General features: G+C 43.1%; 1 protein-coding gene across 1 annotated transcript in view; it reads right to left on the reverse strand.

Annotated features, from left to right (window-relative positions):
* SCN11A (sodium voltage-gated channel alpha subunit 11) overlaps positions 1-23,079 on the reverse strand; it is a 77,723-nt gene that overhangs the window by 50,545 nt on the left and 4,099 nt on the right. Inside the window, exons 3-12 of the mRNA XM_068981943.1 lie at positions 22,770-22,871; positions 19,964-20,092; positions 18,253-18,356; positions 13,882-14,049; positions 13,029-13,092; positions 8,338-8,479; positions 7,362-7,559; positions 6,290-6,463; positions 2,462-2,591; positions 1,229-1,467 (exon numbers count right to left, since the gene is read on the reverse strand). Of these exons, the coding sequence (XP_068838044.1) occupies positions 1,229-1,467; positions 2,462-2,591; positions 6,290-6,463; positions 7,362-7,559; positions 8,338-8,479; positions 13,029-13,092; positions 13,882-14,049; positions 18,253-18,356; positions 19,964-20,092; positions 22,770-22,871 (1,450 nt within the window). The remainder of the gene's footprint in view (positions 1-1,228; positions 1,468-2,461; positions 2,592-6,289; positions 6,464-7,361; positions 7,560-8,337; positions 8,480-13,028; positions 13,093-13,881; positions 14,050-18,252; positions 18,357-19,963; positions 20,093-22,769; positions 22,872-23,079) is intronic.

Consider the following 23,079-nt stretch of genomic DNA (forward strand, 5'->3'; position numbering starts at 1 on the left):
TATCCTAAACTTGATGCACAGAGGCAGCTCTGTGGACCAACTCCTGATTCAATAGGTACTTTGGGTTCTTATCAATGTAAAAAAATTTTTAAACATCCACATACATACATACTTGGAAATATTCTGTTGCTAAAAATGATCATCTTTGCTAGTAAGACCATAAGAAATTAGTTTCTTCTTTGTATTTCCTTTGTTTTTAAAATTAAAAACCAAGTATTGCTTTTTAAATTAGAAAAATAACATAAAACTTCAAGAAGAAAAGATTTGACATTATGATAAGGTCTTTAGCTAATTAACTCATTAGCAAATTAGGGTAGAACATTCACTGGGTACTTACTATTTCTGATACTTGGGAAACTAATTTACCCTTGGGGCCTTCTGCAGGAATTATGAATTAAAGTGAACAGCTTGAAAAGTCTGTTCCCCTATCTTAGTTTTCCCAATTTAATTGAGACTACTGAAGCAGGCTCATCTGAAACCCCACCCCAGCTCACTCTCCACCTCGCAACCCACTCCTGGGAAAGTAAACCTCCTACAGCTTCCAGGCCCTGACTCACCTTTACAGGGAAAATAACACTTAGCAATGGAAATCACATTATTTTGTGACAAATGGTGTCATCAACATTACTAGGTACCATGGTACTCATTACCATGGGTCCTTGGATATGGTTAATATTTTCTTGATTATCCAAAATAGTTGACCTTTTAAGATGTCTACTTGCAGACTTCCGTGGCCGCACAGTGGATAAGAATTTGCCTGCCAATGTGGGGGACACAGGTTTGATCCCTGGTCCAGGAAGATTCCACAAGCCACGGAGCAACTAAGCTCATGAGCCACAACTACTGAGTCCACATGCCCAGAGCCTGTGCTCAGCAACAAGAGAAGCCCCCACTTCTCACCACATTGAGAAGCCTAGGCACTGCAACAAAAAGGAGCCCCTACTCACTACAACTAGAGAAAGCTATAGAGCAAAGCAACAAAGACGCAGCACAGCCCCCCAAGATGACTAACGACATACCTTAACATACTAGAGAGTGAACAGGGGCCCACTGAAAGTTACTGAAATGGGTAAAAATAAAATTCTAACAGGCGTTTTTTTCCCCTCTACTCCACCTAAGAGGACCAAAGACCCATATTTGGTTAGACCATGCACATAATATCTAGACTTGAAAGAGTCATAATTCAAAGTTTGAAATACGTTCCATATTTTTAAAAACCTAGAATTACCAAGTTCCCCGTGTACAATATATTCTCAAAATTCTGGTCCATTTTGTAATGCTCCATGGCCAAGAAGACAGTGTTGATTATGATGCAGACGGTGATGGCCAGCTCAGTAAAGGGATCAGTCATCACAGTTCTCAGGACCTTCTTAATGTCTAGCCACCAGGGGCTACAGTCCCACACGAGGTATTTGGATGCCAGATTTTCCCCACATGGGAGGCAAGGCTCCTGTGATTTCTCTTGTTCTGGAGAAGAAGAATGAAAAAACCCTTGAGGAGTTGGCTCTGCGCCAGTCTGGCTGCTCTTTGCCTGTGTGTCCTTCTTTCCTCTTCCCTGGCATCTTCTGTGCTACGACATGATCAGTCAAGAAGAGTACTGATGTGTAGCTAAAAAGGTTTCCTACACTCAGCTTTCATGTGGCATAGTCAAGTAAAAGTCTTTATATGTACACTGAGCACCTAGGAGCAGGGCTGCACTGTCAGAGGTACAGATGGGGAAGTCAACACTGACTGGCTATGAACCCATGAGAGAGACAGACATAAGCCCAAGTTCTGTTCACCCAAGGTGGACCAAGGTAATGGCTATATCAGAGCACAGCAAGCTTCCAGGGCCCAGGGGAAAGGGAGATATTCAGGCAGGGCCATCTATAAGCACTGAAACAAAAGGCATGCAATCAGTTGATCTCAGGTTAGAAAAGGCACCCTGATTTCCAGGGCTTCATGAGGGGACTCAGAAGTGCTAAGAACCCATTTAACCCCATTCTTGCTAGAACCTGAGTCCTGCCCTTGAACACCAACCCCTGTTTGGTCCCCATTACCTGTTGTTAATCAGGTCCCTCAGATGGTACCAGCCTGCATGCACAGGTCTTCTTCTATTGTTCATGACAGATTCCTATTCTAACTTCAATGACAACTGTCACCTCCTGGAAACTTCTATGTCTTCTCTCCTTTGGCTAACTATCATTGTCACTGAAACCTCCTGTGACTGTGTGGCCTGAACAGGAAGTCTTCTTGGTGCTCTTGGTCCCACCATTACCTAAGTGACAGTTCAGGGTGGGCCCGTGGGGAACACCCGCTTCTTAAAAGCCATGTTGCTCACGTGCTCCGAAGAAGCACTGGGAGTCACTTTGCAGAAGTACCCATGGTGGGTTGCAGAGGGCTTCTAGGGAGCTGGAGAGAGGGAGAAGGGAAGGACATCATTGAACTTAGGCTCCCCCTTGGCCTGGGAGGCGCAACTTACCCTGCATGGTAATGGTAAGGATGCTGACAGCACTCAGGGCTCTCTGCCTTTGGAAGGAGTCTCCGTGCTCATCACAGTGGTCCACTGACAGATTCTGGGACAGTCGTTTGGTTTGCTCAAGGAGGTGTGGCTGTAAGAGAAGGCATGATGGATCTTCTGAGGGAAGGGGCCGCCTCTCCTCAAAACTTCACAAACTTTGTTTCAATGCTACATGCAGTGAAGATGCTCAACTCACTTCATGTTCATTGCAAGCCAAAGGTTCAACTTTCTTAATTCACATTTACTACATAAGAGGAATATGGGTTGAACATTCATATTTTCATGTATGTACGTTTCTAGAGTCTAGAGTCATACCTACAGAAACATTTATTTCTCTGTGTTTTATTCATTGTCAACAAAAAGCAAAAAAAAATTTTACAAAAACTAATGTACAATGGTTTGGGCTATGAAAGCAATAAAAAGTATAATTTAGAAACAATGTTTGCAAGGGGGCAAAAGTGGGGGATAAATTCAGAAAGGTGAATTGAGGCCAGACAGTGAAGTGCCTTGAGTGGCTGTCTAAATAGATTTTGAAACAGACAGTAACTCAGATTTACCTAGTGTTCCAGGGGTTAAGACTCTGAGCTTCTAATGCAAGGGGCATAGGTTCGATCCCTGCTGGGGAACCAAGATCCCACATGCCATGTGGCAAAAATACCAAAAACAAACAATAAAAAACCCCAAAACAAACAAAAAAATTTTGAAACTAAGAAGGACAGTCATATAAATATCACAAAATCCTTATATTAGTAAACTTCAGGGACTCTTTCAGGCTGTGTCTAAGAGTTTATTGATTTTCACCTTATCTAAAATTCTAAAGTATCTAGGAATTAAAAGACATAACCTCATAAACCTTCAGCTATCCAGAAAACTCAGGTATCTGTAATTACTTAGTCCCCCAAAAGTTCTGACCAACCATGACCTTATAGGGAACTATCCCTTTGTGAAAAGCTGTTCTAAAGGCAGCCTGTAGTCTTGCAATAGCCATTTCTTATTCTGTTAACAGTTAAAGGGAAAAGATATTTTATGTTAAGAATGAGGAAAAACTTCCAAAATATTAAAAAATACATGCAATTTCTTGACTATGCTGTGATCTGACAGCAAAGAAGCCTAGTCTAAACCATGGGACCTTACCCTGTCACTCCACCAGGGAACTGCTCACAGCAGTGGGGCAAGTCCGTCCATCTACTTCAAAGGCCCCTGAACTCTCTTTCCCCATTCCAGGCTCAGATATGCACACCAGCTTTCTGGCTCCTTCATCTTTCCACTGCCTCAGGAAGGAGGCTCTAGCCACTAGTCCCTGGCCCGTATCTCCGACATCTTCCTCTCTTCTGATTTCTCTTCTCCAGAATTAAAACATGTTCAAACATCCCCCACCTTAAATAAATTTTTTTTTCTATATCACATCCTCTCATAGCTTCTTTTCTGCATATCCCACTGCCTAAACAATAGCCTGGCTTGAATGCCCCATGTTGTTGTTGTTCAGTTCCTAGTCATGTCCCACTCTTTGCAACCCCATGGACTGCAGTACACCAGGCTTCCCTGTCCTTCACTATCTCCCAGTTTACTCAAAGCATGTCCATTAAGTCAGTGATGTTATCCAACTAACTCATCCTCTGTCACCCTCTTCTCCTCCTTCCCTCAATCTTTCCCAGCATCAGGGTCTTTCCCAATGAGTTGGTACTTTGCATCAGGTGGCCAAAGTACTGGAGCTTTAGCATCAGTCCTTCTAATGAATATTCAGGGTTGATTTCCTTTAGGACTGACTGATTTGACCTCCTTGTTGTCCAAGGAACTCCCAAGAGTCTTATTTAGCACCACAATTCAAAAGCATCAGTTCTTTGGTGCTCACATCACATCCAAATATGACTACTGGAAAAATCATTTCTGTGCTAGCTAAGTCACTTCAGTTGTGTCCAACTCTTTGCAACCCTGTGGACTGTAGCCCACCAGGCTCCTCTGTCCATGGGATTCTCCAGGCAAGAACACTGGAGTGGGTTGCCATGCCCCCCTCCAGGGGAATCTTCCCAACCCAGGGATCAAACTCACATCTCTTGCGTCTCCTGCACTGGAAGGCACGTTCTTCACTAGCACCACCGGGGAAGCCCTTAACTCTGACTTCACGGACCTTTGTCAGCAAAGTGATATCTCTGCTTTTTAATATGCTGGCTAGGTTTGCCATAGCTTTTCTTTCAAGAAGCAGGCATCTTTTAATTTCATGGCTGCAGTCACCATCCGCGGTGATTTTGGAGCACAAGAAAATAAAATCTGTCACTGTTTCTACTTTTCCCCCATCTATTTGCTGTGAAGTGATGGTAGCAGACAGCATTATCTTAGTTTTTTTAATGTTGAGTTTTAAGCCAGCTCTTTCACTCTCCTCTTTCACTCTCTAGGCATCTCAAAATTGGTATGTGCATAACTTAACGTGCTATCTTCCTCGCCCCCCAGAACATGCTCTCTGCTCATCTCGGTAGATTACTCACCAACAAGCCATAAACCGGCATCATCCCCACCCTCTGCATATAGTCACTTGCCAAATCTTTTCCTCTGTAGATCCACTGTAACCTGTTCATCTCTCTTCACCCTCACTGCCCGAACCACAGTTGAAGCCATTTCCACCTCTTACTCGGATCACTGCAACAGCTTCTTAATTGGTGGCCTCCAGTCTCACCCTCCTCCAATCCCCTCTCTTCGATGAATCCAGGATTTCCACAAAGTAAATCTGGTCTTATCACTCTTCTGCTTAAAACCTTTCCATACTGCTTATCCTTTGCATATAGGGTAAAGAATGAACTCCTTGGCTTGGCTTCAAGGCCTTTTACAAGGGTCCACATTTTACCACTAGAACCTCTTGCCACCATCCCCACCAACCTCACACACACACACACATGTGTGTGTGTGTGAGTGTGCACGTGCACATTTTCTACTGGGTCATGTTCTGCTCTCCTTTGCTTCCAGGCCTATGCATGTGCCATTCTCTCTGCATGTGGAGCTTCATTCTTCCTCTAACCTGGTTAATTCATCCTTTCAGCTTACACACTGCTTCCTCTAGGAACCTTTTTCTGATCCACTGCTCTTTTCCCAGTCCCCATCAAGTCTGGGGCTGGTGGTCTGAAACAGATGTTATTGTTGGTCCCATCTACACATCCTCAGGCTTTCTTTGGAAACCCAAATAACTTTTACCCTAACACATAGCAAGTCATAAGTTATTGTTTCCTGACTCCAGAAGTCTTCAACCAACGATAGACCAAAGGTAGTGTAAAAATAGTGCCCTTAGTCCAAGGAGATTAAACTGACTTAATAACACATTAATTGACCACCTTCTCTTCCGTGTATATCACTTCTCCCCTCCTTTCTCAGTACTTCCTGCGATCACTTCCCAAATAATCTACTTGTACTCTAACATCTCTAACATTTGCCTTGGAGGAAATAAACACTGCCCCTAAGACATTGCTCCTGCTCTGCTCTCCCTGTGACCATCATGCTGGTCATCACACTGAACAGTAACTGCCTTCTTGGCACTGTGCCTGCATTATTAGATGTCTGTGTTATATATCCCGTGTATCTCCAGTACCTACTCCAGTGCCAAATAAACACAGTCAACACTTTACACAGATATTTGGAAATAAATGGATAACTGAATAGACCCATGGATGCAGGGAAGTATGTGCAAATGGATGAATGGATAAATCACTGACTGACTGAATGAATCCTTTCAGTTAGATGGACAACTTGATCTGTCCCCCTGAGCAGTGCTCAAATATCATTAATTCTTTGGCCAAAACTTGCCTTTTTTGAAGAATCTTCATCAGAATCTGATCCTGGAATCTGGTCTTGCCCAGACTTTCTTAAAAAGAAGGATTTTCTTTTCTTACTACCAAATAGCTTTCTCTTCTTTGGGGAAAAAGATGATGCTTCAAGGGAATTAAGTGAACTTCTGTCAATTCCCATGGCAACCAGAGCCTTAGAAAGTGAACAAAAGCAATTAATTAACAGATCACACTCCTCATGGAACACTGCAAATGACTTCCACTTTGGTGAGCATTCTCCCCTCTCTTCTGGTAGCCCTGGACCATTTCAACTGCAAATTGCCCAACTGGAGTATGCTATCTTTATCCTTGTTTATGTGGGGAATGTGTCCTGTTTGTTCACGATATTGCAGCCCTTGAAGGCAGGGTTGACTCTCCAACATCTCTGTGCCACTAACCCTTAGCACAGTGTCCTGTATATGCTAGGTACTCACTAAATGTCTGTGTTTAATGATGCAGATATCAAGCACTTAAGAGGGGTTTCCTCCTGACAAATCTCTGCAGAGGATGAGAAAAAGCATAAAACATGATCCCTGCCTTGAAATCTTAAAACTGAATCTTGGAATTGAAGAACTGAAAAAAAAAAAAAATCAAGATGCCAGGGAAACAATAAGAAGGGCTTGTAAATATAACAGGAATTACAAAAAGGGAGAGATGATCATGACTATCATCTCTACAGCCATCATGATTGCTTTCCAAACGCTCTCAAGCAAAGTCCCTGGACACAAACATCTTCAGCTTCCCACAAGAAAGCCTAGAGCAGAGCCATCCTTTTCACACACGTATATCTAGCCAGCAATTTTGGATCTGTCTTTGAAGGCTCATGTTCAGAAAGTCAAAGATCATCAAAATCCCTTTCTCAAGAGCCCTGGGCCTGGGCATCTTCATGAGAGACCGTAGCAGAGCCAGCTGCAAGGGGCTTAAAATTTCTCAGAAAATCACCAGTTGGGAAAGCATTGTACAGGCCTTGTACAGAAACCTTAAGTGTCAGACCCCACAGCCTCTGGGATGCCCCCAAGTAGACCCCACTAACAGATATCATGTGCCCCTACCTCCTTCTCCTCCTTCAACAGCTGCTGGGCTTCCTGAAACATCTTCTCCTTGGCTTCTGTTTCGGCAGCTACATTCTTGTTCTGCTCCTCATAAGTCATGGTGACAACAGCCAGGGTTAAGTTAACCAAGTAGAAAGAGCCCAGGAAGATGACCACCACAAAGAAGAGGACCGAGATGAGCCCTGAGGTACGCACGGTCTGCAAGGGACAGAACACACGGGGTGACTTCACCTGGGGCAGAGATTAGACAGTAGTCATTGGTCTCTCCCCAGATCTGACTGGCTCAGCTGCCCACAACCTCATCTATTGCCTCCCCCATCAACTGGAGCTCCTGATGCTCTGTCCCTCAGTAAGGAAATACCATCTGCATGTTCACACAGAAGTCCTAGTGACCTGACTATGACTTTCTCATGGGTATTTGTGTTTTTTACATAAAAAATGGCAAGAGAGAGCAATGCAGCATGGAGGCTGAAGTACTAGTGGTGGAACTGCAGTCAGTGGGGAAGCTGGTGAGGGGTGACATCTCTAGGAAGCATTTTTTGTACTCTTCTTCCAGATATCACATTTATAGTCTTTTTGATGTTTCTAATGGAATTCTAAAAGAGAATTTAACAGTACAATTGTTAAAGATAAAAAATACATGACACAGGATGCTTAGGGCTGGTGCACTGGGATGACCCAGAGGGATGGTACGGGGAGGGAGGTGGCAGGGGGGTTCAGGATGGGGAACATGTATACATCCGTGGCAGATTCATGTTGATGTATGGCAAAACCAATACGATATTGTAAAGTAATTAGCCTCCAATTAAAATAAATAAATTTATATTAAAAAATACATGACAAAGGTGAAGGAGAGATGGTTGGTTATAAATAAACGATAGATAAGTGGTGGAAAGGGAGAGGGAGGCAGGGAAGCAGGGGGCGGCAGGGGGAGGTGGAGAGAGAGAGAGGGAAATAGAATGAATAAATAAATAACCTGTCGATAAAGCTTCTCCCAGGAATCTTGGGTCATAAGCCGGAACATGGCAAGAAAAGACCAGCCAAAGTTGTCAAAATTTGTGTAATTATAGTCAGGATTTTTTTTGCTATCTTTGCATTTATATTGTTCAGGACAAGCCCTAGATATTGGAAAAAGGAACAGAGAAAGAATTACATACTCTGCAGCTGAGTTCCCCCCACCACACACACACACCCTGCCCAGGGCACTGGTTCTTCCAAGAGCAATGAGCTCACACTCAAAACTCCTAGGTGAAGAGAACATTTGTAGAGTGTCATCCCTCATCTTCCAGACCTCGCAGTCTATGTCTAAACATGGGTATTCATAGTCTCTTCTCAAACAGATTGATTAGAAAGTTCACAGTGGCAGTTTTTCATTAAAAAATGAAGTGTAGTGACTTGGTGAACAATTTACAGTAAAAAAAAAAAAGCACATACAATGACTTGATGTCTCCCTCTCTCCCCAGATACCCAGTCCCACTTCCTAAAGGCACAAATAAACAGTTACTTTACTAATTTTCCAGAAGTCTTCTATGACTACAAAAGCACATGTCTATCAATATACATCTTCTAAAATACATGAACATGAGCATTCTTTAAACACTCTTTTGCACTTTGCTTTTTTCATGGAATGATACTGAGTGGAGGTCTTTCCATATCAGCATACAAGGAAATGTCTCATTTTTTTGTGTGTCTTACATTTCTGGGATTTTTATAAATGCTTTGCTAATGCTGAATATTTAGATTACAATGGTTATCAGTCCCCTATTATTACAAACATTTGGGTTTTACTTTAAAAACAGTAGATATCTTGCATATGGGTCTTGCCCACATCACCAAAACACACCTCACTGATTGCATTTATCAAATACACTAAGAGTATGTACTTTTTTAGTTTGAAATATAGTATTCTTATCAAAGTAACACATGCTGTGGTTTTAAAAACTCACATGGCACCTCAAGGCTTGTAATGAAAACCACTCCAGCATTCTTCAACTGTCATTTATATACCTCCAATTCAACAACTTTTAGCTCGTTCAGGTCCATATCTCTAACTATGGTGCTTTTACTGGGAGGAGATCACGATGGCAGAGGAGAAGGATGCTGAGCTCACATCCCCCAGTGAATACATCATAAATAGGTCTACATGTGGAGCAATTCTCAATGAAAACAAACTGGACACTAGCAGTAAACTGGATATAAGAGTGTAAAGAAAGATCCATACAGAGGCAGGTAGGAAGGGAGGGGAAGCAATTAGGTTGGGACTCACACCCACAGGAAGGGACACAGAAGAAAGGGATATCAGAGGCTCAGAGATCCTTCCTGGGGGGGTAAAGGGTTCGAATCACATCCTGGGAAGGCCAGCCCTAGGGTCTAACACTAGGACAAAAAGTTCCCTTAGCTGGTTTGAAAACTAGTGGGATTTACAGGAGGGCTATAACAAACTGAGACTCTGCTCACAAGGACATACACACGTTTGCTTAATCTCAGGAATAAGGTGGATGCCCACTCTCACCACTTCTATTTAACTTGATATTGGAAGTCCTAGCCATAGCAATTGGCCAACTTGATATTGGAAGTCCTAGCCATAGCAATCAGCCAAAAAAAAAAAAAAAAAGAAAAAGAAATGAGAGGCATCCAAACTGGAAGAAAAGGGACTTCCCTGGTGGTCCAGTGGCTAAGACTCTACATTCCCAATGCAGGAGGCCCAGATTTAGTCCCTGGTCAGGGAAGTAGATCCCATGTGCCACAGTCAAGAATTCACATGCCACAAGAAAAATGGAAGACCCCTAATTAAACATAAAAGCTTTTGCACAGCAAAGGAAACCATAGCATTAGTCGCTCAATCTTGTCTGACTCTGAAACCCCATGGACTGTAGCCCACCAGGCTCCTCTGTCCATGGAATTCTCTAGGCAAGAATATTGGAGTGGGTAGCCATTTCCTTCTCCAGGGGATTGTCCAGACCAAGGATTGAACCCAGATCTCCTGCGGCCTTTACCATCTGAGCTACCAGGGAAGCCCAAGATGAAAAGACAACCCTCAGAATGGGAGAAAATAATTGCAAATGAAGCAACTGACAAAGGATCAATCTCCAAAATACACAAGCAGCTCAGGAAGCTCAGTATCAGAAAAACAAACAACCCAATCAAAAATCGGCAGAAGATCTAAACACATTTCTCCAAAGAAGACATACAGATGGCTAATAAACCCATGAAAAATGCTCAGCATCACTTATTATGAGAGAAGTGTAAATCAAAACTACAGTGCAGTATTACCTCACACCAGTCAAAATGGCCATCATCAAAAAATCTACAAATGATGCCGGAGAGGATGTGAAGAAAAGAGAACCCTTTTGCACTGTTGGTAGGAACGTAAATTGGTAACAGCCGCTATAGACAACAGTATGGAGATTTCTTTAAAAACTAGGAATAAAAGTACCATATGACCCAGATATCCTACTACTGGGTATATACCCTGAGAAAACCATACTAAAAAACACATGTACCCCAGTGTTCATTACAGCACTATTTACATAGCCAGGACATGAAAGCAACCTAGATGTCTTCTGACAGATGAACAGATAAAGAAGCTGTAGTACATATATAAAATTGAATATTACTCAGCCATAAAAAGGAGTGGTTTTGAATCAGTTCTAATGAGATGGATGAAACTAGAGCTTGTTATAGAGACTGAAGTAAGTCAGAAAGACAAATGCAAATATCATATATAATGTATCTATATGATCTAGAAAATCTACAAAAATGGTACCGATGAACCTATTTGTAGGGCAGGAATAGAGACACAGACATAGAGAACATACTAGTGGACACAGTGGGGGAAGGAGAGGGTGGGGCTAATTGAGAGAGTAGCATGGAAACATATACATTACCATATGTAAAACAGGTAGCTAGCACAAATTTCCTGTATGACACATGGAGCTCAACCTGGTGCTCTGTGATAACCTAGAGGGGTGGGATCGGGTGGGAGGTGGGAGGGAGGTTCAAGAGAAAGGACACATATGTATAGCTAAGGCTGATTCATGCTGATGTATGGCAGAAACCAACACAACACTAGAAAGTAATTCTACTCCAATTAAAAATAAATAATAATTTTTTTAAAAAGATGGAAGATCCTGTGTGACACAACTAAGATCTGGCACAGCCAAATAAATAAATATTCAAATTGGAAGGGAAGAAGTAAAACTGTCACTATTTGCAAGTGATATGATACTACAGATAGAAAATTAAAGTCTTCATCAAGAAAATGGTTTAGAACTAATAAATGAATTCAATAAAATTTTAGGAATCAAGATTCAGAAATCTGTTGCATTTTATGTACTAAAAATGAACTGTAGGCATGTATGTCCTCTTGAGGATCATTCTAGAGAGGTCAATAAACCTTGCATTAGATTAAAGTTTAATATGTCTAGTAAGTCTGACCTAATCAGAACCTGTGACCACTACAAGACTTCCCTAATTTTATAGACAGAGTTACATCTCTGTTATTTCTCTCTGTATTTACGCTCATCACACTTTCAAGAATTTACTGTACATCTCTCTTCCCTGAAAGATGTCAGTTTCAAGAGGACAGCACTCCTTTATACGTACTTGGATTCCTAGGACCTAAGACAGAGTTTGGCACACTGTTGGCCCTTGATACATATTTGTTATTGAGAAATGAATGTAGTCTATTTCATCAGAGTGTCTAGCATATTATCTTAATTTGAAATACACTCAGACTTGCCTGATGGTAAGGAGATAAGAATAGCCTGCCAATGCAGGGAACATGGGTTCAATCTCTGGTCTGGAAAGATCCCACATGCTGAGGGGCAACTGAAGCCCATGTGCCACAACTACTGAGCCCACTCTCTAGAGCCCAGGAGCACAACCAGTGAGATCGCTGTGCCCCAGCCACTGAAGGCCGTGCATCCTCGAGCTGCACAGCGCAACTACTGAGCCTGTGTGGTGCAGCTCCTGAGCCTGAGCACTAGAGCCTGTGCTCTGTGACAAGAAGTCACCGCATTGAGAAGCCCGCACACCACAATGAGACCATAGCCCTGCAAACCACAACTAGAGGAAGCCCATGCACAGCAACGAAGATCCAAGGCAACCGAAAGGAAACAACATCGCCAGAAAGAAAGACACTCAATAAATCTTCACGGAATCTCTCAGCTCAGAGAGGACTACCTAGAATAAGGGAGGGTATCCCCAGAGGGCTACTAGCTACTGAGGTGAATGTGCATGAACACGCGTACAGCAGTGTGGGCAATCGGGGCAGTGGTGGTCACAGATCCACAAATAGAAGATGCGTGCTGACGTCTTGCGTCAGGGCCATGTCACTGATCAGGAAATAGGTCTAAATGGGGCTTTCAGTCACAATATCATTTATGACCTTTGATGGTCTTGAATATCCACTCCATAAAGTTGAAATATCACTAAGTTTTCAGTAGGTTTCTTACCAAATACAAATTCAACATAATTTGGGGGAGAATACAGTTCTAGACATTGGGAAATAATTTTTAATTTAGTAATGCATGTCAAAATTTGTTTAGACACTTGAAATAATCAGTGGTATTTGAGAACTATCACCACTGTTTGCTTAAGTCATTAGATGAAGACTGTTTGCCACATCACTTTAAATAGATAGAATGAAGAATATAAACATCTTACCTGTTGCCCATCCACACACCACACATTTTGAATTCAGTGGACTCTTCTTTTTTAAAGCAATAGTCTGAGGAGGAAAGAATTATAAACTCAGGTTGAAACAAATAACATTGAAAGGAAAGAGAATAGCAAATATGCCAAATTATGCTAGAAAAAGATGGTCCAGAATCTTCCAAAATGATCAAGGTGATCAAACTGATCTCAGTGAAATGATCCAGAGAGAAACTAGAGCCTAAGCCCTCAGGATGATGCAAGAAAAGAAGAGGGAGAAGGAGAAGGAAGCAGAAATAAGAGGAGGGAGCAGTGACACGATAACCACTTTGCTTCTCAGTACATGGAACTGAACCAGAGACCACCCTTGGGAGAAGCTGGACACAGGGTCAGCCCATGAGGAACTCAAAAACCAAGACAGACATGGAGAAAGTATGGCCACATGAAACTCAGGACACATGAAATTGATACACGGTTGCCCTCAGAGTGGAGAGGGTTCAACATAAAAGGAGCAACATCACTGAAGAAAATACTTGGGTAGAGAGAGGTATTGTGGGAAGTTGCTGGTCCCCTTTGACCAAAGCCAGGCACTCTGAAGACATCTGTAAAAGGTGACAAGGAAGTGGGCAGATATGAAAGCTGACACCACTGTTATAGATGTGCAACTTCAGGCTTTTCCTTCTCCATGAAAACCCAGAGAAGGAAGCAGTTCTCTAAGAAATTCACCTGCCCACATGAGAATCCTAGAGGAACAAGTCATCCAGTGCTCCTAAGACATTCGTAACACAGACCGATAGATAGTACAAGTGGGGATAAATAAAAAGTAACCCTGCACAAACCAAGAAGTGAACGGTGGGGTGCTTACCTTGATAGTCATCGTTACAGGAATTACTGACACATTTGTAGCTCAGATTTCCCATGAAGAGCTGCTGACCTACCAGGGCAAAGATGCTGAGGCAAAAGAGAGTCAGGATCATCACATCGACAAGCTTCTTCACAGAGTGCAGCAAGGCCCCAACAATGACCTTCAAACCTGAGGAAGAAAACAGGTGTGGGGAGAGGACCCCTACTCACACAGACACTTAAGACACAGGCAAGGAGCAGTAAGGCTTCAAAAGCTGTCTGATTGTGGGCTGGCATTGGAAACTGGCCTGACCTGGGATTCTGAAGCTGAAAGTTCTAGTTCCAACCCTGTACCTTATTTGCCATCAGAGCCACCCACTGGTCTAGGACTTGGCCTCTTTATCCTGCCCTATAGATGCCACAGGGTTGCTCTGAAGGGCAAGTGAGAAAACTCTGAGCAGACACTTGCCACAGAGACATAAGACATAACTGGATGACAGTTGTGCAGTCACTTCCCTGACTGGGGGTCACAGGCAACATTAAGGCCAAAGTGAGGAATTGAAGCTGTATTTAACATTTGGTAGCTACTACCTACAGTAACATACACAAGGTGCCCTGAGATATGGCTAAATTCGGGGGGGAAGGTTGCAAAGAAAGCTGGAAGAGGGAGCTCTGCCTGGACCCCAATAATGAAGATATCTTAGGTAACAAACACTCAGATTACTACTTATAATCAGGGCTTTTTAAAAATTCATTCAAGAAATATTTACCAAGCACCTTCAAGGTCCATGATACAGTGTTTGGCTGCCAAAGTTACAAAATAAAAAGGACACAGTCATGTAGTGTGTCAACAAATGTTTAAAAATCAGCTTTCTGCAGAGAGGGGAGGACACAGGGAAAGTCCTCCTCCGCAGCATTTACAAAGGTCCTGGCTCGCTAAATTCTGGAGTGTAGACCCCTTTTCTCCCTCCATGCACGCCTCTCCTGCAGCTGCTTTCAAGCTACCAACATGACATCCCTGGACACACAGTTGGAAGCAGTCTGCTGGGGAATGAGAACAAGTCAGTCCCAGTACAATACTGATTCACAGGCTCTGCTCTCAGTGGGTTCTGCTCTCTGGAGAAAGAAATTGGCAGATGGCATCTATAATGTGTGAGATGACACTGAGTGGCAAAGTTTCAGCTGATCAGCATAAACCATGAATGGTAAACTTGAGAACACAAAGCAGCATCTGATGGGAGGCCAAGCCCGCTGTGATGACCTTCCCACCAAGGGTGATGCTACGTGAGGAGGAGACTCTGGGCCAAGCTGGGACATTCACTGGCTTCACCACTGCACTCATGTTCATGCCAAGATCATGCTTCCCTGCATGGTCAGGGGCACCAAACATGAAAATACTCTAACCTCATCTATGCTTGATTTTTTATCTATAACAAGAGGCTTGCTTGTGTCTTCCCTAAAACAAGATGATTTGGATATAGGGTAGTTGTGATTCCAGAATTATTTTTACATAGCCCCATAAAAGATCTTATACTCTTCATTCCGAAAAAAGCACTGGACTCAGTGGAAGGAGGTAAGGGTGGGATGATTTGAGAGAACAGCATTGAAAGACATACATTATCATATGTACAGTTACCATCACGGCTCAGTGGTAAAGAATCTGCCTGCCAGTGCAGGAGACACCAGAGAACACAGCTTCGATCCCTGGATCAGGAAGATTCCCAGAGAAGGGCATGGCAATCCACTCTAGTATTCTTGCCTGGAAAATCCCATGGACAGAGAAGCACAGCGCGCTATGGCCCGGGGGTTCGCAAAGAGTCAGAAATGACTGAGCATGCATGCACCATATGTAAAATGGATGACCAGTGCGAGCTCAGTGCATGAAGCGGGGCCCACAAAGCCAGTGCTCTGGGACACACTGGAGAGATGGAGTGGGGAGGGGTGTGGGAGAGGGGTTCAGGGTGGAGGGATACATGTATACCTATGGCCAATTCTTGTTCATGTATGGCAAAAACCATCACAATATTGTAAAGTAATTATCTTCCAATTAAAATAATTTAAATTAAAAAACAAAAGCATCCAGGGATCTCATGTGGTTCATGAGTCAAAATGGAGAGTGTGTTTACCTGCTCAGAGATGAAGAAGGGAACACAAAAAGTTGCTAAGTGACTGCCTGAATGTATATTTATATTTTATCCACATGAAATATGAGGGGCTCAGCGCAGACAGAAACCCCCAAATCCACCTGGGAAACCAAGGTCCACCTTGCAAAAGAGGAAGCGAAAAGGAAAGAGAGACAAGTTCTACATAAAGTATCCTCTGTCAGTTTCTTTGTCACTAGCAGTTGTTTTTCTGGAGTTTCCAAAAATAGTCTACTACCTCTGTATGAAAAAAGATTCAAATTGCCTGGAGCTCTGATAAGAGCCTAGAAGAAGAAGGGAAGAAGAAGAGGGGAGGGAAGGAGTCCAGAGAGAGAATGATTTTATACTTTTTTGTAGAGGACAGGGGAAGGAGAAGAGAAGACTCTGCCACAATCACCTCATTTCTGATAAACTGGAATTTTACAACCCATCCTAGGCTTCACCCTGATCGCAGAGCTGATCTGGCTTCCAGGAGACCCCTTTTTCTCTCTTTCCTACTTCACTGGTGGCTCCTGCTCATCTCCTTTGCCGGTTTTTCCTCTCACCCCTCCCCTTTAGGGTCTCAGGGCCTCGTGGGTGTCAGTCCTGCGTCCTCTTCTACTTTCCGTCTCTGCTCATTTTCTTTGTAACCTCATTAGATTCCAAGGCTGTAGATATCATCTATAGTCTTCTAATCTCCAAAATGATATCTGCAGCCCTGAACATCAGCTTGTATTTCTAACTGCCTACTTGATACTCTGACTTGGATGCCTCACAGCCATCTCAAACAGAACGTGTCTGAAGCTAACCCCCAATCTGACCCCTGAGGCCTGCTTCTCTCACAGTCTTCCTTTTCTCATTCAGAGATGATTCCATCTTTCCAGTCACTCAGACAAAAACCTTGACTCATCCTTGACTCCTCTTTTGCTCACATCATGTATACAATCAACCTGCCAGAAAGTCCCATTGTTTCTACCTTTAAATTTATGCAGAATCTGACCACCATTCCCCTACTCCTCTTCTACTGCCTGATCTGAGGGCACGGCGGCTTCTTACTCGGATTACGGCAGTGGCCCCATGTGTCAGTTTGGGCCCTCTGAGAAGTAGACACTCTGAGACCAGATTACAGGAGATTTGGGGGGAAATGCCTGTGAGGAATAGTCTGAAGGGAGGGAATGGAGGGCGGAGAGAGCCTCAGACTGTGACCCGGAGCTGACATCTGGAAAGGGGGAGCAGGAAGGAAGCAGGATAGATAGGAAGGGCTTCAGACTGCAGTGCATGTGGGAGGTAGTCTCACCCTGCTGAGAAGCCCCTGAGTCAAAGTCCCCCAGAGAGAAGTCCCATACCCTTTAGGGGCGGGCCTGCACTAGCCCTCCCCAGATGCAGGGAAAGCAGGTCTTGGCATGAACATGAATGCAGTGGTGAACCCAGAGAGAGGGCAGTGGGACCATTCATCAGCTGCGCTCCCTGCAGCAGGAGATCTGAGCAGCATGCATCCGTGGCAACCAACATGCCGCCTGCTTGGTCTTCCTGTTTCTACCTTTGCTCCCCCGAGTTCTGTTCCCCACACAACAGCCAGAGTAATCCTTCTACAGCCATCAGGTCATGGGACTCCTCTGCTCAAAGCCCTTGCATGGCTCCCATCTCTCTCAGAGGAAACCCCAAGACTTCCTGGGACTTAGGTGCTTCCCCTTCACCTCTGTGGCCCTTCCTCCCCCACCTAGTCCCTCACTCTGTCTGCTCCAGCCCCATCCACATCTTTCATATCCCTTGGTCTGTGGACTGGCTGCTTCCTAGGCTCTGGATACTCTTTCCCATATGTCTGCTTGTGAAACCTCCTCAACAACTTCAAATCTGCTCACATCTCACCTTTCCAATTGACACCTATACTAACCACCCCACTGAAAACTGCAACCTGTTTCCTTGAACCCCATGACTTCCAAGAGCCATCATGTTACTTACTTTTCCATTTCATTTTGAAAAAGCATGCCATATAATTTACTTATTTATTTTAGTTATCGCGTAAGTCCATTTCCCAATCCCCCACCTAAAATGTAAACTCCATGAAGGCAGGGAACTTTGTCTGTTTGCTCACTGATATATCCCAGGCAGGTAGCACAGAGGGTATCAGGGGCTCAATACATATTTGTTGACTGATGAAATAAATGAATAAAGAGCATTGTTTGTTAGGTTTTGATTTACATATGACATATTTAGAAATTTTAACTATTCTCTTCTGCTAAGAGTCAACGTTGAAAGTTAGGGCAACTTACCTGAAATTACTGAAATTGCTTTCAAAGCTCTGAATACTCGGAAGGTACGTAGGGATGACAGACTGAAGCTGCTGGCATTGATATATGGAGAATATGACACAAATCTATAAGACAAAGCACGAGGAAAGTCCAGGCTTGCTCAGTCATGGATCTGTCCTACACATCTCCACAAAAGCCACAAATAATTACAGCCTGGGTTCTGTCCACCAGCATGAAATCTGCAGCCTCCCCTTCCAGCCCCACCATCATCTCAGGACCTGGCAGTGTCACTCTCTATTGCTGTAGATCCAGGGACCATAGATTGCACAGGAGACTGTTCTCAGCTGATCTTTATATTTGGACATAGCTGGGGATTCCTTGAAATAGTTGTGGCAGCTGTAGCTACATTCATGGATAACAGAAATCAACTTAAACATTTACTGATTTGCTACCAAGTTCCAGGCCCCAGTACACTTCCCTAAGGTCTCAACCATGTGGCCAAGTCCAGAAGCAACCTAGGCAGTCTGGCTCCAGAGCCCATATTCTTCACCATTGCACTATACCACCTCTCAGTAACATCTGACTATTGACCTGGAAATGTAAAACTCTGAAATTACTAGTACTTACCTCAAAGGGCTTTTGTGAATATTAAACAAAAATATATGCAAACTGCTTAAGACAATGGCTGGTACTAATTAAATAAGGTTGGGTTTATTATTACTGTGCTGGCAATGGGCCATTGTTTCTCTTGGTTTTTATTTTGCTCATCATTCAGATGCCAAATTGATGTCCTCTTCTTCAGAAAGAACTTCAACTCTCACTCATGCTATATACAACAACTAACTCAAAAGGGACCATAAACTTAAATACAAGAGCCAAAATGATAACACTTCTAGAAGGAAACATGACAGAAACTCCTTGACCTTTCAGTAAACAAAGACGTTCTAGACCCCTTTGTTCCTCCCCCATCTTCTGACAGCCAGAATGACGCACAGCATCCTATGCTAGCACTAACTGTAGCAGGTTTAATGGTCATGCTTCACTGGACTTCCCTAGTGGCTCAGATGATAAAGAATCTGCCTGCAATGCAGGAGACCTGGGTTTGATCCCTGGGTCAGGAAGATCCCCCAAAGAAGGGAAAGGTTACCCACTCCAGTATTCTTGCCTGGAGAATCCCATGGACAGAGGAGCCTGGAGGGCTACAGTCCGTGGGGTCTCAAAGAGTCGGATATGACTGAGCGACTAAGCACACACACAGATGCTTCACTTCCCCTCTGAATTGTGAACAGAGTGAGAATCATGCATGATATTTCTTCATTATCACAATGCTGGGCCCACAGAGCCTGGCCCCGTAACAGGTCAGTGTTTGGTGAGTAAATGGCTGAAAAAGTAAGACCATGAGTGTTGGACCAGAAATGGATTTGTGGGGGATTCCCTGGCAGTCCAGTGGTTAGGACTCAGCACTCTCACTGCCATGGCCCAGATTCAGCCCCTGGTCGGGGGAAAAAAAAAAGAGAGAGATAGAAAAGATGAAGTGGATTTGTGTATGTGAAGTCCTCTGGCCAGTTGGCTACATGGTGCAGTTCAGTGCCAACCAACACTGCACTCAAGAGTTCTAGGCTTTACTTGGCTGTACTCAGCCACACATGTGGATCCACATAGAACCCAGATGGAAGCCAAAGGGCTTCTTTCCCACCCCTAGTCTCTTCAGCAAAAATCTTAACATTCTTACGCTGTTGCAATGACAATGGAGTCCAGCCAGTTCCATGGATCTCGCAGGAAAGAAAACTCATCCAGAATAAAACCTCTTGCCAATATTTTAACTAATGCTTCAAATAAATAAATCCCAAGGAAGACATACCTACAAAGCAAATCATCCAGAAGAAGAAATATGATAAGTGATGTGACACACAGAGAGCTCCTCTTTCTGATCTGACCTTCATGAGGTTTGATTCCATTTTAATGTGACATTTAACATTATGGTCTTAGCAAATCAGAGTTCAGAAAGGCAAGGTCCTCAAGCAAGTTCTGATATTTGGGATTTCTGATAAACAGGTCCATGAATAGAGTTGCAAAGCTGTTTTTAAATCACTAGCTTCATAGCCATTTTCTTGAGAAAAGTTTCAGCCACATGGACAGTCTTTTCAACAAATGGTACTGGGACAGCTAGATATCCACATTTACAAGAATGAAGCTGGACCTTTACATCATGTACAAAAATTAAGCTCAAAATGGATTAAAGCTAAATGTAAGACATGAAACTATCACAGTCCTAGAAAGTAATATTTGCAAATCATATATCTGATGAGAGGTTAATATTTGGACTACATAAAGAACTCCTACAAATTCAACAACAAAAAAAATTAAATAATCCAACTTTAAAATGGCCAAATGACTTGAATGAACATTTCTTTAAAGATTATATACCAATTGCCAACCAGCCTATGAAAAGATGTTCAATATCACCAATCATCAGAAAAATGCAAATCAAAACCACAGTGTGATATCACTCATACTCATTAGAATAGCCACTTTTTAAAAAAAATAGAAAGTAAGTGTGGGTGAGGATGTGGCAAGATTAAAACTCTTGTGTACTAGTGGTGGGATTATAAAATAGTGAAAACACCATGGAAAATATTTAGCATGAAGAACCTTCAAAAGATTAGAATTACCATATGATTTGGCAATCCCACTTCTACGTATATATACAAAATAACTGAAAGCAGAGTCTTGAAGAGATACTTACATACCCATGTTAATAGCAGCAGTATTCACAATAGCCAAGAGGTAGAAGCAACCCAAATGTCCACTGACAGATGAACAAATTGATAAAATGTGGTACATACATACTATAAAATATTACTGAGTCTTGAAAAGGAAAGAAATCCTGTCACATGCAACAATAGGGATGAACCCTGAGGTCATATACTAAGGGAGATGAACTAGTTTAAAAAGACAAAGGTTAAACTAGTAATCAAATACATAGAGACATGAAGTATAATGTGGTTTCCAGGGGGAGGGGAAGGCAGAATGAGGAGTTATTATTTAATGAGTACAGTTTCAGTTTTGCAAGATGAAAAATGGTTGTGGAGACAGAGAGTGGTAATGGTTGCACAACTGTGTGAATGTACTTAATACCACAGATCTGTACACCTAAAAGTGATTAAAATGGCAAATTTGTGGTAATGTGTATTTTATCACAACTTAAAAAAAAAAACGATTTCCATTTTATTCCTTTAGTCCATCATGTTCTGTCTTCTAATTTATTTCGCTTCTTCCCCTTCCTCCTCCTCCAAAACATAATACCCTATTTCTCTTGTTATAATTCCAATAAAAAGTGCTGGTTGGTGTGCACACACACACCATACACATACTGGTCCCACATCTGGGACAGAAACAATTCATTTTAACAATCTGCTGGTTCAAATTAAAAGAAGTGGACCTTTTCTGGTAGAATATCCAGTCATTGTTAGCCTTCAAAGCTAAAGAACTAAGGTCTTAGGAACTTGAAAAATCCTAAAGCAGCTAATTACAAGAGCAGAAATGGTCATGAGGCTGCCTTGGGAAAGAGCTACTTCCTGCTTCAGCTTTTTCCTTAACTGCTCACCGTTCAGGTGACAAATAAACACAGAAGAGTAATTACTGTGTACCCTGAGATGCCATCTTTTAAACTCAGGTATAATTTATAAAAATTATGGGTCTTTTTTAAAAAAAAGGCTGTAATTACAGATATGGAGGATTCTGCATGGAGAAGGCAATGGCACCCCACTCCAGTACTCTTGCCTGGAAAATCCCATGGATAGAGGAGCCTGGTAGGCTGCAGTCCATGGGGTCACTAAGAGTCAGACACGACTGAGTGACTTCACTTTCACTTTTCACTTTCATGCATTGGAGAGGGAAATGGCAACCCACTCCAGTGTTCTTGCCTGGAGAATCCCAGGGATGGGGAAGCCTGGTGGGCTGCCGTCTATGGGGTCGCATAGAGATGGACACAACTGAAGTGACTTAGCAGTAGCAGCAGCAGCAGCACGATTCTGCAAGTTTTCATCCAGATCTCAAACAAATGAGACAGCCACCTCTGACTGCAATTTCTGTCTAGCCATCTGGCCTTCCACCTCTCACCCTACCATTCTCTCTTTTCTAGCAGAAGCCTGGCCAATGGTGGGACATGCAGACCAAAATGACATCTGCTGTGGAATAGAACCATGCCCACCAGCAGGAAGCAGTGCTCGAGTTCTCCATGAGAGGGAGACTTCACCCCTCCAGGCAAATCAGGCCCACTTGGGTGTGTCACTGTCAATTCAACCATAGTTAGGGTATCCAGTCAGGGTCATGGATGTCCAGCTAGTAAACCCACTTCTAAGACTCTATTCTGAGAAAGTTGCAAAATGAAACTGACTCTGCCAGCATTGGTGTTGGGGCTCTGGGATTATGGGTGGCTTTTCCTTCTCACCATAGCCAAACTCTGATGTAATCATGATTCTTTAAGGTCTATTTGCTTAAAAACATAGGATAAATGTGTGCAGGAAAATACTTACTCAGCATTGTCAACATTCACGCTAATGCTGCCCTTCTGATGAGCTAAGGCCATGAACACGCAGTTGATGATGACAGTACAGATGATGAACATGCTGAACAATGTGAGCGGGGCTGTTAAGGCAGGTGCACTGCAGGATGGCCCATGTCACTGGTTATTGTCGTAGAGGCTGCAGGGGTCCCTGCAGGGCCCCCTTTCTGCAGAAGCATCTGTCTTTTGTGAGTGTTGACTGGAATAACCCACAGCCGCCCCCTTTCTTGAAGAATTGTCCTCAAATGGCAGCCTCTCACCCTGCAAGGCTACATGCCCTT

Source organism: Capricornis sumatraensis, chromosome 10, assembly GCF_032405125.1.
Source record: "Capricornis sumatraensis isolate serow.1 chromosome 10, serow.2, whole genome shotgun sequence".
Lineage (NCBI taxonomy): Eukaryota > Metazoa > Chordata > Mammalia > Artiodactyla > Bovidae > Capricornis > Capricornis sumatraensis.